The sequence below is a fragment of the Colletotrichum destructivum genome, chromosome 1, assembly GCF_034447905.1.
Source record: "Colletotrichum destructivum chromosome 1, complete sequence".
In the NCBI taxonomy this organism is placed as follows: Eukaryota; Fungi; Ascomycota; class Sordariomycetes; order Glomerellales; family Glomerellaceae; genus Colletotrichum; species Colletotrichum destructivum.
This window is the reverse complement of record NC_085896.1, coordinates 5,470,264-5,483,080: the sequence shown is the minus strand read 5'-3', so window position 1 is coordinate 5,483,080 and position 12,817 is coordinate 5,470,264. Positions and strand designations below refer to the sequence as shown.

At 55.3% G+C, this 12,817-nt stretch overlaps 5 protein-coding genes across 5 annotated transcripts; 2 read left to right on the top strand and 3 right to left on the bottom strand.

Annotated features, from left to right (window-relative positions):
- Nucleotides 1-14: 14 nt before the first annotated feature.
- Nucleotides 15-2,132, bottom strand: CDEST_01654 (uncharacterized protein). Its single transcript, XM_062917813.1, has 3 exons — nucleotides 2,014-2,132; nucleotides 596-1,929; nucleotides 15-512 (listed from the first exon to the last, which is right to left on the bottom strand). Exons 1-3 carry the CDS (start codon nucleotides 2,035-2,037, stop codon nucleotides 251-253), a joined length of 1,620 nt encoding a protein of 539 aa, XP_062773864.1. The 5' UTR covers nucleotides 2,038-2,132; the 3' UTR covers nucleotides 15-250.
- An 811-nt stretch (nucleotides 2,133-2,943) lies between these two features.
- On the top strand, nucleotides 2,944-3,809 carry CDEST_01653 (Putative short-chain dehydrogenase/reductase SDR, NAD(P)-binding domain superfamily; the record flags this gene model as incomplete). The annotated part of the gene is made up of 2 exons (XM_062917812.1): nucleotides 2,944-3,241; nucleotides 3,304-3,809. 2 exons carry the CDS (start codon nucleotides 2,944-2,946, stop codon nucleotides 3,807-3,809), a joined length of 804 nt encoding a protein of 267 aa, XP_062773863.1.
- A 695-nt stretch (nucleotides 3,810-4,504) lies between these two features.
- CDEST_01652 (Putative class I glutamine amidotransferase) lies at nucleotides 4,505-6,221 on the top strand (the record flags this gene model as incomplete). The annotated part of the gene is made up of 5 exons (XM_062917811.1): nucleotides 4,505-4,841; nucleotides 5,003-5,223; nucleotides 5,308-5,423; nucleotides 5,580-5,761; nucleotides 5,871-6,221. 5 exons carry the CDS (start codon nucleotides 4,505-4,507, stop codon nucleotides 5,993-5,995), a joined length of 981 nt encoding a protein of 326 aa, XP_062773862.1. The 3' UTR covers nucleotides 5,996-6,221.
- Nucleotides 6,222-6,427: 206 nt separating this feature from the next.
- Nucleotides 6,428-11,098, bottom strand: CDEST_01651 (Putative CBM21 (carbohydrate binding type-21) domain, CBM21 domain superfamily). Its single transcript, XM_062917810.1, has 3 exons — nucleotides 10,513-11,098; nucleotides 7,927-10,056; nucleotides 6,428-7,820 (listed from the first exon to the last, which is right to left on the bottom strand). The coding sequence occupies exons 2-3, from the start codon at nucleotides 9,835-9,837 to the stop codon at nucleotides 7,356-7,358; spliced, it is 2,376 nt and encodes a 791-aa protein (XP_062773861.1). The 5' UTR covers nucleotides 9,838-10,056; nucleotides 10,513-11,098; the 3' UTR covers nucleotides 6,428-7,355.
- A 488-nt stretch (nucleotides 11,099-11,586) lies between these two features.
- On the bottom strand, nucleotides 11,587-11,937 carry CDEST_01650 (uncharacterized protein; the record flags this gene model as incomplete). The annotated part of the gene is made up of 1 exon (XM_062917809.1): nucleotides 11,587-11,937. The coding sequence occupies one exon, from the start codon at nucleotides 11,935-11,937 to the stop codon at nucleotides 11,587-11,589; it is 351 nt and encodes a 116-aa protein (XP_062773860.1).
- Nucleotides 11,938-12,817: the final 880 nt, after the last annotated feature.

Sequence of the window (12,817 nt, the reverse complement as noted above, 5' to 3'; positions counted from 1 at the left end):
GACAGTCCCAACACAAACACACCAGTGAGACAACAAAAAACTCCATGGCAGCCCATCTGACTATGCCCAAACATCCCACCAAGCCCGATGCCCTGAACAGCGTCGCAAAAACCAGCGAGAAATGCAGCGCCACCGAGGCAGTTATGCCGATATAACGCCATTGCCTTGCGCGACACAAGCAGGTAATCAACAGAAAAAACTCTCCCAGTACCGACAAACGATGGTAAAAGATTTTTCACAGCTTTGGGCTCTACATCATTGGGTCCCGTGCCCAGGGGACTGAATCGTCGCCAGCTCCATGCGTCAGACGTTTAACGTGCCAATCCAGCTCTGTGTAGGCTTTCTGAGCTGCGATTATCCCATCGTGGCGTGAAAGCTGAGAGAGTTCGTCAATGAAATCCTTCGCCTGCAGCCTGAGCTGCTGGTCGCTCTCGTAGAATGCATGGTCAGACTTTCCGATACAATTTGCTGTTAGAAACATGAGCCCAGAGATCAGTGAACAGCAGTACAGTCTGTGACGAACCAAGTCGGTTAGCAAGGCGTCTGAGGCTATTGGGCAGTTGGAGAGAGAGAAAGACAATATGACTTGACCTACCGCCCAAATGCAATGTCCTTTTGCGGTATGCTGAGGAACAGCATGACAAACGAGCGACTCTCTTCCACGAGTGCATCCCAGCCCTCTAGCGAAGCTGGGGGTACGCTGGGTAGTCCCGCATGCACGTTTCGCGCGTGACGCAGCAGTCTGTTGACCCAGTCGAACTCGATTGCATTAACGCGGGTCAACTGCCCAAGCAGCGATAGACTTGTAGCGTAGAGCATGCAAAAAGCCTTTGGGAGGACGGTGTCGCGGGTTTGTGTTAGAGCTTCAGCGCTGAGAGTAGCAGGTATCTGCGCTCGCCACTGTGCCAGCAGGCTCCGAAGGCGCGCGATTTCAAGCGAAGCCTCGTGCGCAGGCCTCGAGTGGCCCTGCACTGAGAAAATACATTCGTGTACCAGTCCTTGAATCTGGGCGAGCTGCGCTCGAGATTGAAAGAAGTTGAAGTGGGTGCAGCCGTCACCGGCGTCAATGAATCCGGCTCTGTCCGTACTCGACCGAACCGGCAGTATGTCCAGATCGATGTTCGCATCCTGGTGAACTGGGGGCTGTCGTGTTCGCATGCTGATATCTCGGTCGAGAATGTAGGCAACCCAGAAGACTCGCCGCCGCTGCAGTGCTTCGGCGCTTGAAAGCCCCTCGTAACCTTCCCTCCGGTGTATTCCCATCTCATGGATAAGCCTGAAGGCGGTCGATATGAGGACCGCGGCCGGTCTCATGTTGGGCATGCGCTGAAACGACAACACGAGCCCAAGGATCACCTGCAGACTGTCCAACCTGAGATCGCCCATAATCAAGTCGGTCAAGACAGATTGTGCCTTGCCAACAGACTCTGCAACAAAGACTTCCGAGTGTTCTGATAGGCCCTGGTCGCAACAATGCGCGAGAGCCATCACCACGTTGATCGATGCCCACGTTGTACGCGTCCTGTGGGAAGGCATGCTGTACCACAATTTAACTGTTTCCAGCAAAACGGCATCGTCGTACAAGGGGAGCACGCTGTTGACTGTGTCAAGGAAAGTATCGACCAGTGGGTAAACGATGCGACTGGGTGGCAGCTCCAGCTGACGGCTCTGGTCGTCCAACGTAATCCTGTCGGACACCCTACCGCTTTTTGACATCTGACCCAGCCCAACATCAGAATCGCTAATGCCAGCGCCTGGGGCAGCTCGGGACAGAGACAAAGACTGGGTATTGTCCGCGATAAGTGGTCGTTTTGCCCTTTTCCGGCGAGGTGCCACGTAGGTGCATTCGGAATCGTAAACCCTGCATTGAGAACATCGCGGAGCAGCGCTATCGCACTTGATCTTTCGGCGGTAACAAAGATCGCAAGCCTGTCACAAGTCTTCAGTAACACTACAGTTTTGCTGGGGCGCCTACGTTGCCCGTGTCTGTCAAGCATGCGAGGGCCCTCCTACCTGTCGTTGGCGCTTGGTGTTCATTCTTGTTCAGCCTGAAGCATGTGGTCAACTTTTGAGATTGTTTATGTTGATGGGAGGCCAGGAGACTGTGTCTGGTGAACCCCAAACCCCATCACCTCTCTCACATCGGTGTGTGGTTCCGCGGAACCGCCAGCTGATAAATGGGCAGACAGCGATCAATCGGCCAAAAGAGGGGCAGAGAGGGGCGGGGAACGCCGCCAAGAAGCGGGCCACGGAGCCGACCTCTTCTTCCGAACCCAGAGAGCGGTGCGGCACAAGTACATCATGACGCAGTTTCTCTACACAACCAACCCTAGTCATTTTGTTGCGTTGAGAAATGCGCCGACTTGACCCAGTCAACGAAGGCCACAAACAACACGCTTAAAAGAAACAAAGTGCTTCATTTGGCTATCACCATCCACCACCAACCTTTTGACGTCTCTTTCCATACTCTGCACAACCGTCTGTTTCTTAGTTTTCATCACGACCTAGTTTGGGCCTGACACTACTGCGAGGCTCACCGCCGCCCGGTCCAGTCTCAATTTGATAGCGTGTGGTACCTTGGATTTGTAAACTGGATGGAGAGTCAACGCCTCACACATCCACGGTGCGCGGTTTTGTTGCATGACACGTCCCGGTCGATCGGTTCCGCGGAACCGGAACCGATGATGTACATTGGCCAACTCAGCGACAAACTCGGCCGCGGAACCTGGAAAGATGATCTTTACAAATCTTTGCGAGTTTCTCACCGGATTTCTGTTGCACTCCGAGTCCGGACGCCAGATCATTGTAGCCTTGACGATGTCCTAGGTATAAGAATAGGAATATCTCCTTACCTTTTGCATGTATCTCTACACTGGAATCACAAAAGACAAGCATCACAGCCCTCTAAAGTCTACAACAAGGCTTAGTTCAAATATAACCGAAATGATTGTTTCGGACACATTCTCTCTCACGTCTAAGGTGGCCATTGTGACTGGGTCCGGCCGCGAGAATGGCATCGGTGCGGCCATAGCACGCGCCCTCGCCCGCAATGGCAGTGCACTAGCCATCCATCACGTCTCCGAAGCGTCAGCTTCACGAGCTCAAGCTGTCGCCCAAGGAATCGTAAGCGAAGGCGGGCAAGCTTGCGTTGTACAGGCGGATATTACATCTCCCGCTGGGGCAAAGAAGCTTGTGGCGGAGACGATGCGAGCGTTTGGCGTTGACAAGGTCGACATCCTGGGTATATATGATTCCTTGGCCCAGGAGCAAGAAGAAGTTCGGCCTGCTAACCTCACGAGGCAGTCAACAATGCTGGAATATGTGTTGGCGGCGACCTTTTAGACGCTACGCCTGAGCAGATGCTCGCCGAGTTCAACCTCAACACGTTTGCCCCCTTGTACATGGTGCAAGCCGTTGTAAAAGAAGGCCGGATGCCGAGAGGTGGGCGCATCATCAATATCGGTACTGTGGCCTCGAAGCTTGGGCACCGCGGAGTAGCTGGCTATGGCGCCAGCAAGGCTGCGGAGGACAGCATGACTGAGGCACTGGCTGGCGAACTTGGACGTTCGCACGGCATTACGGTCAACACTGTGGCCCCGGGTCCGATTCTCACTGATATCGTGATCGATGCGAGAAAGAAGCTTGGTACGGATCCCACGAAGCCACTTCGATCGATTGCGAGAGGATCAGAAGAGATTGGCCAGCCTGAGGACGTCGCACGAATGGTTTTGTGGCTGGCGACGGAGAATTCGAGCTGGATCACCGCTCAATACATATCCTGTAGCGCCGGGATCAATGGGACTTCTTGAGAAGAGCGGCTATGGTGCTCTATGGCCTGTTCTGGAGCATTGTAAGCCTACATTTACTTCAATTGACAGGTGTATTATGTTGCAGGGCACGTCTCTCTAATACATTACACATAAACATGTCTAAGAACCAAAAAGCTTGGTGGATCCTGTGGTTCCCTTTCCCTCATAGTGCTTATGGGCTACATATCTCAATACGGGTTGAACTTGGACGCACTTGAGAACAACCTTCCATAGCTCTTCAACAATCAACTTTGTGATTCTCCCACGTACATTCTCAGCACCCTTCATAATTACAACCGCCTTACGGTGTCCATACCGCCAACAACTCTTGCGGTCTGCAGGAGCCGTTTACCTCCTCCCCCTCTAAACTATATGTTGCGTCCTCCATCCCGCTAGACGAGATATAACCCGCCTCCGGTCCTCGCTCAAATTGCTGACGAGCCGCTTCCGGAGTAAATACTGCGTAACAGAATAGCCGGGAGTCTATTTCACAAAGTTGATTCAGAACTCGATCTCCCCCCCTCTCCATCGCCCAGCGAAACCCAAACCCCCTCTCGAGCCGGGCCATCCAAAGTTCATCCAAAAGTCGCTAGAGTCCCGGATCAGACATCACTTCCACGAGCCCAAGCGTGACTTTCCACGACGGATTCATTCCCCGGGCGGCGGGAGGGGGGTTCGAAGCTTCTTCTTCCTCCATGGCCCTTTTCCGATTCGAGGCTGTCTCCCTCCGCCCTCCCCCGTCCGTGTATAAGAACCAAGGAAGTGTCCCCCTGTCTCTCCCCCGACGAGAATGGATGATATCGGAAACTTCATACAGAGAGAGAAAGTCAGCCTCCGACTCTCATCCAAAACCGACATCTGGATCGCTTGAAACAACAACCAGTAACTATCCCGCCTACCCTTCCCGCCCAAGCGGAGATCTCACCCGCCAAATAGGACACCGTCACACCTTCAACATGGCACCTCCGAAGAGAGCACTCATCGCGGTCACTTCGGCTCACGGCCCCCTATACCCCAAGGGACAAGAGACAGGTACCCAATGCCTTCACCCTGCGATGGTCATTAACACTCACTCCACTCCTCTTTGCCGTCACACTCATCCCTGCTCTCACTCACGCTCACACTCACACTCACACTCACCCCCCTACCGCCCAGCTGAGCCGCAATTAACCCATTTTAACGCCCCCTTTCAGGCCTCTTCATCACCGAGGCTTTGCACCCCTTCAACGTCTTCAGAGAGGCCGGCCTCGACGTCGACCTTGTCTCCGAGACGGGCACCTACCAGCCCGACTGGCTATCCCAGCAACCAGACTGGCTCCCCGAGAAGGACCGCAAGGTCTGGGAGGACCGCTCGAGCGAGTTCCGCTCCAAGCTGGATGCCCTGCTCAAGCCGGGGGACATCGACCCCGCCAAGGTGAGGCGGCCCGCCCGCTACCCGTCGGACGAAGAAAAGTTTGAGCAGCAGAAACCCCATACTGACGGGCAACGATATGTATAGTACGGCATCTTCTTCGCCTCGGCGGGACACGCCTCGTTGATCGACTACCCCGACGCCAAGGGGCTGCAGTCCATCGCCTCAAAGATGTACGCCGACGGCAGCATCGTGTCAGCAGTGTAAGTGAACCCCCCACCCTCCCCCACCTCCTCGATGCATCTTAAAACCCCATCCCCCGCGTCCCTCACTCACTCCGATTACCAATACCACGCCCATTATTTGCTCCCCGTCTCCTCGAGCTCCCCAAGACTCACACCCTGCTCCTCCCGTCGCAGCTGCCACGGAGGCGCCATATTCCCGGGCATAATCGACCCCGCGACGGGTAAGTCCATCATCGCCGGCAGGAAGGTCACCGGCTTCACCACGCAGGGCGAGGAGGAAGAAGGCGTCCTCGACACGATCAAGTCCTGGAACAGGCCGACGATCGAGTCGTCCGCCGCCTCCGCCGGTGCAACTTGTGAGTCCCTTACCACCCCCCCTCCCCCCACCAACCCCTCCTCCATCACATAATGGGAGTAGAACACAAAACCCATGCTTACCCAGCTTCCCCTTTTTCCAAAAAAAAGATATTCCGCCCCCGGGCCCCTGGGACGCTTTCGCGTACACCGACGGACGCATCGTCACGGGCGCGAACCCGGCCAGCGCGCACGTCACCGCCGAGGCGGCCGTCAAGGCCTTTCAGAAGCTGTGAGCGCAGACCGCCTGACCCGGCCTTGCTCCCACTCTAAGGTCGCTGCTGCGAGCATGACCGGTAACCGTGCGTTGGTCGTTTGAGCTATGTCAAGTTGGATGATTCGGGTTCGGCGTGCTGCGTCCAGGGATCCGGATGCAAGGAGAGGAGAGTGAGTGCATATGAATTTGGAGTAATGTTGCGCAACGCGCGACAAGAACAATACAACCATAAAAACAAATTCGTTAAAGTACTTATGAAAAGTTGACACCCAAGCCAGCAACGGCTAAAACTACAGTGTCGCAACCAACAGCCCTCGGATGTTCAGCAGATCAATCTCGTCAAAGGCATGTACACTACACCAACCAAGTGATAATTGTTTCCAGAAGACCATCACCACTAGGCACATGACATGAATGGTACAGATAATATGCGAGAAATCGACAGGTCTTTTTGTCTTTCCTTGCTACCCTAGCTAATCAAGCCAACTCAGGCTGAACGCTTTCTGCTGAAGTGACCACATCGATCTTCCCAACGCCAAATAGATGAGACCAATACCCATTGTGACACACAAACGCGAGTCGATTCTTCAATCTCAAGACTCAGTTCATCAACTTTTCTCCATCCCAAGACCTCAAACCCTTCGACCCGGTTCAGCCGTCTTCGCCGATGCAGCACGGTGCAGTACCAGCGCAAATGGCCAAGACCGGCCCGACTTCGATGGCGAGCGACGGGAGGTATGCTCAACGTACTGTAAATGAGGACTTTCTCTTGTCCTGTCCCTGTACCCCAGCCCATTCTGACCAGCCAGGTAATAGCCCATATCCTCTTAGAATCCCCCATAACATGTGCTGGGGATCCTGATCCTTAGACCGTACACATAAACCGAACCAAGGAGAGAAAAAAAAAAAAACCCGAGATAATTCGACGAGCTAATAGCAGCCGCTGTTGAAGGCCAAGAGTGAAGGCAAGAGCGAATTATGCATTAAAGGAACTCCTTGTATGCCGTTCGTTCCTATGTACCATCCCGTTAAGGAAAATCGTTCCCTCGACACTGCGTTGAGCTCATCAAGAATGGGCAACGAAGAAAAAATGACCAAGAAAGCAAGGCTGTTGTTCCGTTGACTCCTGTATGCCCGTCGTGTGCTTCGGGAGTGTCGTCGTCAAATCGGATCGTGGGCCGTGAACTTCGAAAACTCTTTGAACGCCTCACGATGCCATGGCCGTCCCTGGCCCATGGCGTCGAAATGCCCATAAACGCCGATGACCAAAAGATGAGCTACAGAATCCTTTTTTTTCTGTGGTCGAAAACACAATCGAGAACGTCGAATGACGAGACCGCAGAGATGCTGTTTACGGAGGAGTCGAAACGGCGCCGTGGTTAACCCCTAATAGCTGTTGCGGCGTGAGTCTCCGTGTTGAATGGAAATCGCTCCGGCAGTTGCTGGGCGTATGGAAAGTCATTCGGCGACGTACCGGCGAAAGGAAAGCCACCCATCGAGGCCGCGGGGGAGGCAGACCTCATGGTCGCTGGGGTGGAAGCCTGGTTCGGACGTGGGTGGACAGGCCGCTCGGCGTGCTGCGCGGAGTGGTTGAGTGGAGATGAGGCGGGTGATGTACCGTAGGGTCCCAGGTGCGGGAAGTAGGGGTTGGCATCGCGGAGGTGGAAGGCATGGTGCTGCGCAGGTCCAGCGTGCTGGGTGTGGTGGACCATGCTCGGGCTGCCGTTAGAACTCGAGCTAGTGCTGTTGGAGGCCCGGGTGACGAAACCATCGTCAGCTCCGTCAAATTTTCCGCTTCTCAGTGTGCCCTCTTTAATCTGCGGACTAGACTGCTTGGAGCCGAACTGTTGAGTGCCAAGGTCAGTACATGCTTTTTGAGCTGAGAGTGGTCGATCCTTGAGGGTTGGTGAAAGGGTCGGTCATGGGTGGATGTTGACCAGATGTACGTACAAAGCAGTATTTGTTGACCAGTTCCTCGTACGACGACGAGGCGAGCGACGTGTTGGGGGAGTCGGTGCCAGGGGCCACGGGTTGCACGACAGGTTTGGAGACGGCGGGCGCGCCTACGTTGGCGGCCGGGGCAGGCTTGGTCCGCTGGGAGTGATGCGGTTGCTGCGGCTGATGGGCAGGAACCTGGATCTTGCGATGGCTCTTCATATAGAGATCATCGGAGTTGCGGTCCTTGACGGTCGTGTCCTTTGCGGCCTGGACGGCCGCAGTGAGGGAGGCGCCAAAATCGTAGCGGTTGGCGAATGCCTGGCCGCTGGGGGCCGTCAGCCGGCTAGAGAGATTGTCACTGGCCAGGTTGCCGGTCGATTTGTTGACCTTGAGGCGGAGCCCCGCCGTAGGGCCCGACTCGCCCAGGTACTCGTGGATGGGCTGCTCAAAGTTGAGCTTGTTGTGGCTGGGAAAGTCGTCAAAGCCGACGGAGACAGACTTGGACCTAGGAGCAGAGGCAGGGCTAGAGCGGCGGTTGCTGCGGGGCAGGGCCGGGCGGCCGGCAGCGCCTTGGAGGCCACGCTTGCCATTCTGGGGCAGGTACTTCTTGCGGAAGTCAACCTGGAAGTTGATGCCGTTGTTGCTGTCCCAGAACTCCTGGCCGTTCACGTTGTATCTGATGCAGAAGAAAAGCGTCTTGGTCTCGAGATTAGCCAGGTCCGAGAGCTTGATGGTGAACGTGAAGCGGTCGTGGGGAATGGGACCCTCTTGAGGGCGAATCTCGTGCGAGTATTCCGCGCCGACCTCCGAGGTCGTCTTCCAATAGTCAAGAGTGAACCTGCAGGTAACAGATTTCTGGAAAGCCAGATTGGCGACTGCGATGGAGCCCAACAGATTCTTCTGATCGGGCGACAGCCATACCCTCTCCAGCCGCACCGGCAAAGATTTGCGGATAGGGGTGTCAACAGGATGATTTGCCGTGACAATCTCCCACTCGTAAGGGGGGGTTCGGGCACCGCGGCGTTCATCTCCGGGAAAAGGGTACTCGGTATCACTGTCGTAGTTATCGACTGGCGAGGACCCAGCACTCACTGCGAGTGGCCTGTCAACCTGGAGGAAATGCCGGACATGCTCGAGATGGGAGTCGAAGTGGACTGCCTTGGAGAAAGTCGGTGTGCCAGGCATGCTGGAAGGTCGCCGGCGAGCGGAAGCGGGGCGGAGGGCAGGGCGGACAAGTTCACCAGACTTCTTGCGCACCATGGGGGGTTTGCTGTCGAGAAGGTTGTTGCCGTCCGAATCCGACTCGGAGGCGGTGGCCGAGACAGGGTCATAGACAATCCTAGGTTCGGTGCTCGCTCTTGCATGGTTGACGCGGCGAGCAACCGTCTTGGCGAGGGCATCCAGCGAGCTGGTGCTAAAGCTAGTGGGGAGACCCTCCTTGGGAAGGTCGTCCTTGGTGATGAGTGCCAGGGCCGGCTGCTCGAGGTTGGAGCGGGTGGGCGAGGCTTCTCTATGGACTGGGATCTGGCTGATGGCATCCTGGAGTTCCTTGAGGTTTTCAATCTGCCTGCCGCGTTCGGCGACGTCTTCCTCTTCGCTCCCAGAGTCTGGCGGGGAGATGATAGCGCCTTTAGGCATACCCCTCTCGTCCGTCAGCGGGGGCGGTGATTGCCGGATGCTGTTGCTCGTCGCCATGCCCTTCAAGTCGTCCGATGTGCCCGGGGGTGTCGGCTGGTCAGAAGAGCCATTCGTGGTCGTGTCTGTCGGCGCGGCCGGTGTCCTTCTGTGCTTCGTGAGATAGGATGAAGACCTTGGTAATGAGGGTCTCGGGCTGGACTGGAATGATGAGCGACGGCTGACGTCAGGCGAGGAGGGTGCTGAGCTCGCAGGCGACCGGCTCTGGGAGGGAGGTGTGTAAGGCATGTCTAGTTGCCTGTGATGTGGAGGATGGAGGAAAAGGTCGATTGTAGGTCGAATTCGTGCGCCCGGCACGATAGTGGTAAGGGAAGTCGAGTCTGTGGCGACTCGGGAGAAATGCAAATTGGTATCAATTCATGCGAAAAAAATTAGGAGAGGTTGTAGACGCAGCGGGACGGCCGAGTAGCGACGATTGTGTGCGGGCGGTAGGTATAATTAGGTTTTCTGTGTTATTGGAAGGTTCTTGTCAGCTCGGTGGCGGCCATGGGAGGCTGTGAAGATAATTGAGGCGTCGAGTAAGAAAATCGGCGGTGGAGCATCTAGATCGGAGATCGGACCAAAAGCGAAGATGGAGAAATCGAAAAGGGAAAGAGAAAAAAAAAAGAAAGCAAGGAAAATGGATAGGAAAAGAAGTTGCGCTTGGTTGGCAGTGGCGGCGCAGGATAAGAAATCCCACAAGTTGTTTGTGAAACAAAAATGACGATGATATAAGACGCAAAGGAAAGAAGGAGGCTGAAGTGATGCGTAGAAATATTTGTAAATGAGGGCAAGGGAGCAAACAAAGGACGGTAATGACGAAGGTGGTGATGTTTTTTTTTAATGGGCTTTTTGATGGTGTTTTCCTCCCCCTTCCTTTGCGATCATGTGTAGGGGATGAGAGAGTCGTGGTTGACCACTTACATGGATGAGGGAAATCGCACGAGGCAGAAAGGGTGGCGACTCAAGAGCTTTTTGCACTGGCAATGTTCCAGCAACAGGTGCAAAAAGGACCGGTCTTGTCTGCTACGCGACGAGGAATGTCGGTAGCTGGGGAGGAGGGTCCCGTGGAGATGCCGTCGAAGCAGGTGGAATGCAATGACGAGCTTGGGGAAGGACACGCGGGCGAGATGTCTCTCTAGAGAGAAGGAGCCAGGCTGCCGACGGAAGGTGGCTTGCGACGTTCGCGGGGATCGTGGGCCGAGGGCGTTCGAAAAAAAGGACGAGAGAGAAGAGTTTGGATCTGAGTCGATTGAGGCAGAAAGGTTGACCGACGATAGCGTGAACTATGGGGTCAATTCCGTCCGTTGCGTGCCTCCTGGGAGATGAGCGAGAGCAATGCCGATGACTCTCTTCTCTTTCTGGGATTCCCTGCTCTTGATTCTTCTTGATTCCCTTCTTGTCTTCTTCTGGGAAGGGGTAATAGGTCGTCTTTGGGGGAGGAAGGCGACTGTGACGACGAGGGATGGAAGTGTTGGCCTGTGGTGGTTGATGACTTTGGTGTTTCGAGCACACAAAGATTGGAGAGAGAACAAACTGGTGGGCGGCTCCGGAGGGAACGGAGTGGTTTTGAATGGTGAGAGGCCGAGAGTTGCGACTACCCCAGCGCTCCCAAAGTCAAGTTTCCCAGTGCAGCGCCGCAGCAGGTACCGCTTCCAGCAAGAAAAAAAGAGTGAGGGAGGGCAGGGGAAAACGCTACCAGGGCCGTTCAGTCCTGGTCCCGGCACCACCACCACACTGGCACACACCATACACACACACACACACACACACACACACACTCGCTCACTTACACACCCCAAGCACGACCAGGACCAGGATCTGGCCGGGTGTGTGGATGGGACCGATGGGTGAGTGAGCGAGCGAGCGAGCGCAAACCGGACAGGACTGGGTGGGGTGTGTGTTCACTGCTGGTATGCTACCTATGCTGTGCTGCTGCTGCCCTAGGTGCTGTTCCCAGGCGGCGGGAGTCGCAGTAGCACGTACCGTACCTGATGGTCAGCAGTATCCCTGTAGGTACAGACATCGGCGAAAAAGGCCAAAAGACCAGGGTAGGGAAAGAAACGAGAGGGGTGTGTGTATATGCGAGTGAGAGAGGACGGGCGTGGTGAGGTCGGTGAGCAGCAGGTGTGTGTGTTCCGAGGGGGCGAACATGGATGAAAGACGGGAGCGAGAAACCTGCGTAGGCGAAGGCGAAGGCGAAGGCGAGAGAAGGCCGGGGGGTGGTTGAAGGTTGAGGCGTGGGTGGGGCAGTTGTAGGGGGTGTGGTCCGAGCAGCTTTTGAGCTAAAAAAGGGGGGGGTGCGATGGGAATCTCTATCTTTCTCTCTCTCTCTTCATGGTTGGTCATGGTGGTAGAGGAGGCGTGGGGCCGGAAGGAACGAAGAAAGAGAGACGAGTCGAACGCGCAGCGTTAGGATACATAGATCATACCTACACTGTTTAGTGGCACGGAGACGGCAAACCGGGCGTGCTTGACGATGCTGGTTGCGTTGAGGACCGATCCGACTTGGGTAATGGTGTGTTGCTGCTGGTATTTGCCATTGGTTTTGGTTTTGGTTTTGGTGGTGTCAGTGTCGGCTCCTACTCTGACCTTATCGACAACCTCGCTCGACCTCGACCAGCGAGAATGGGCATGAACCTCGTCCTCGTCCAGACTGGCTCGCTTCATAGAGCAATCACTTAGGTGCATAATATAGTAGCTGCTGGTGAGAATCCACAGCGTACACGGCATACAACAACGCAGTCAGTCCGCCAGTCAGTCGAAAGATGGTGCTAGTTCTGCATGCTCGCCGCCACTACCACCAATTTTACTACGTGTACCGATCGATGTAGGTATGCTACTGCTGTCGGTCGTGACCGCCGCCCACCAAGAGCGGACGCACGACGCGACAAGTGTGCTCTGCTGTAAGCTACCCCAGAGGTCACGTACCGCAACTCGACAACAGGTGGAGAAATTACTTGCTTGGACAAGGAGGGGGGAATTGGCGTTGGCGTGATGGTGGTGCAGAAAGGCAAAATAGGGCGAGAGAAATGGAGGGGGGAGAGAGAGCGGACAAGAAGGGAGAGAGAGAGAGAGAGAGATTGCAGTCATACCCTTCCATTGGCACCTGTGGCATCTTTGACATCTCTGACAAGGGCAAAGATTGCAAGTCAGCCAAACCAAGATGCAACTTCCTGAACAGCTTGACAATGCGGGATGTAGTGTTGGTGACCCGTTTGGATTCCCG

Coding starts and splice junctions, on each gene's coding strand:
- CDEST_01651 (XM_062917810.1), bottom strand. CDS start 9,837: ATGCCTTACACACCTCCCTCCCAGAGCCGGTCGCCTGCGAGCTCAGCA. Junction 7,821..7,926: donor TGGTCAACAAATACTGCTTT/GTACGTACATCT, acceptor GGCACTCAACAG/TTCGGCTCCAAGCAGTCTAG.
- CDEST_01654 (XM_062917813.1), bottom strand. CDS start 2,037: ATGAACACCAAGCGCCAACGACAG. Junction 1,930..2,013: donor ACACCAAGCGCCAACGACAG/GTAGGAGGGCCC, acceptor GACTTGTGACAG/GCTTGCGATCTTTGTTACCG. Junction 513..595: donor AAGGACATTGCATTTGGGCG/GTAGGTCAAGTC, acceptor GGTTCGTCACAG/ACTGTACTGCTGTTCACTGA.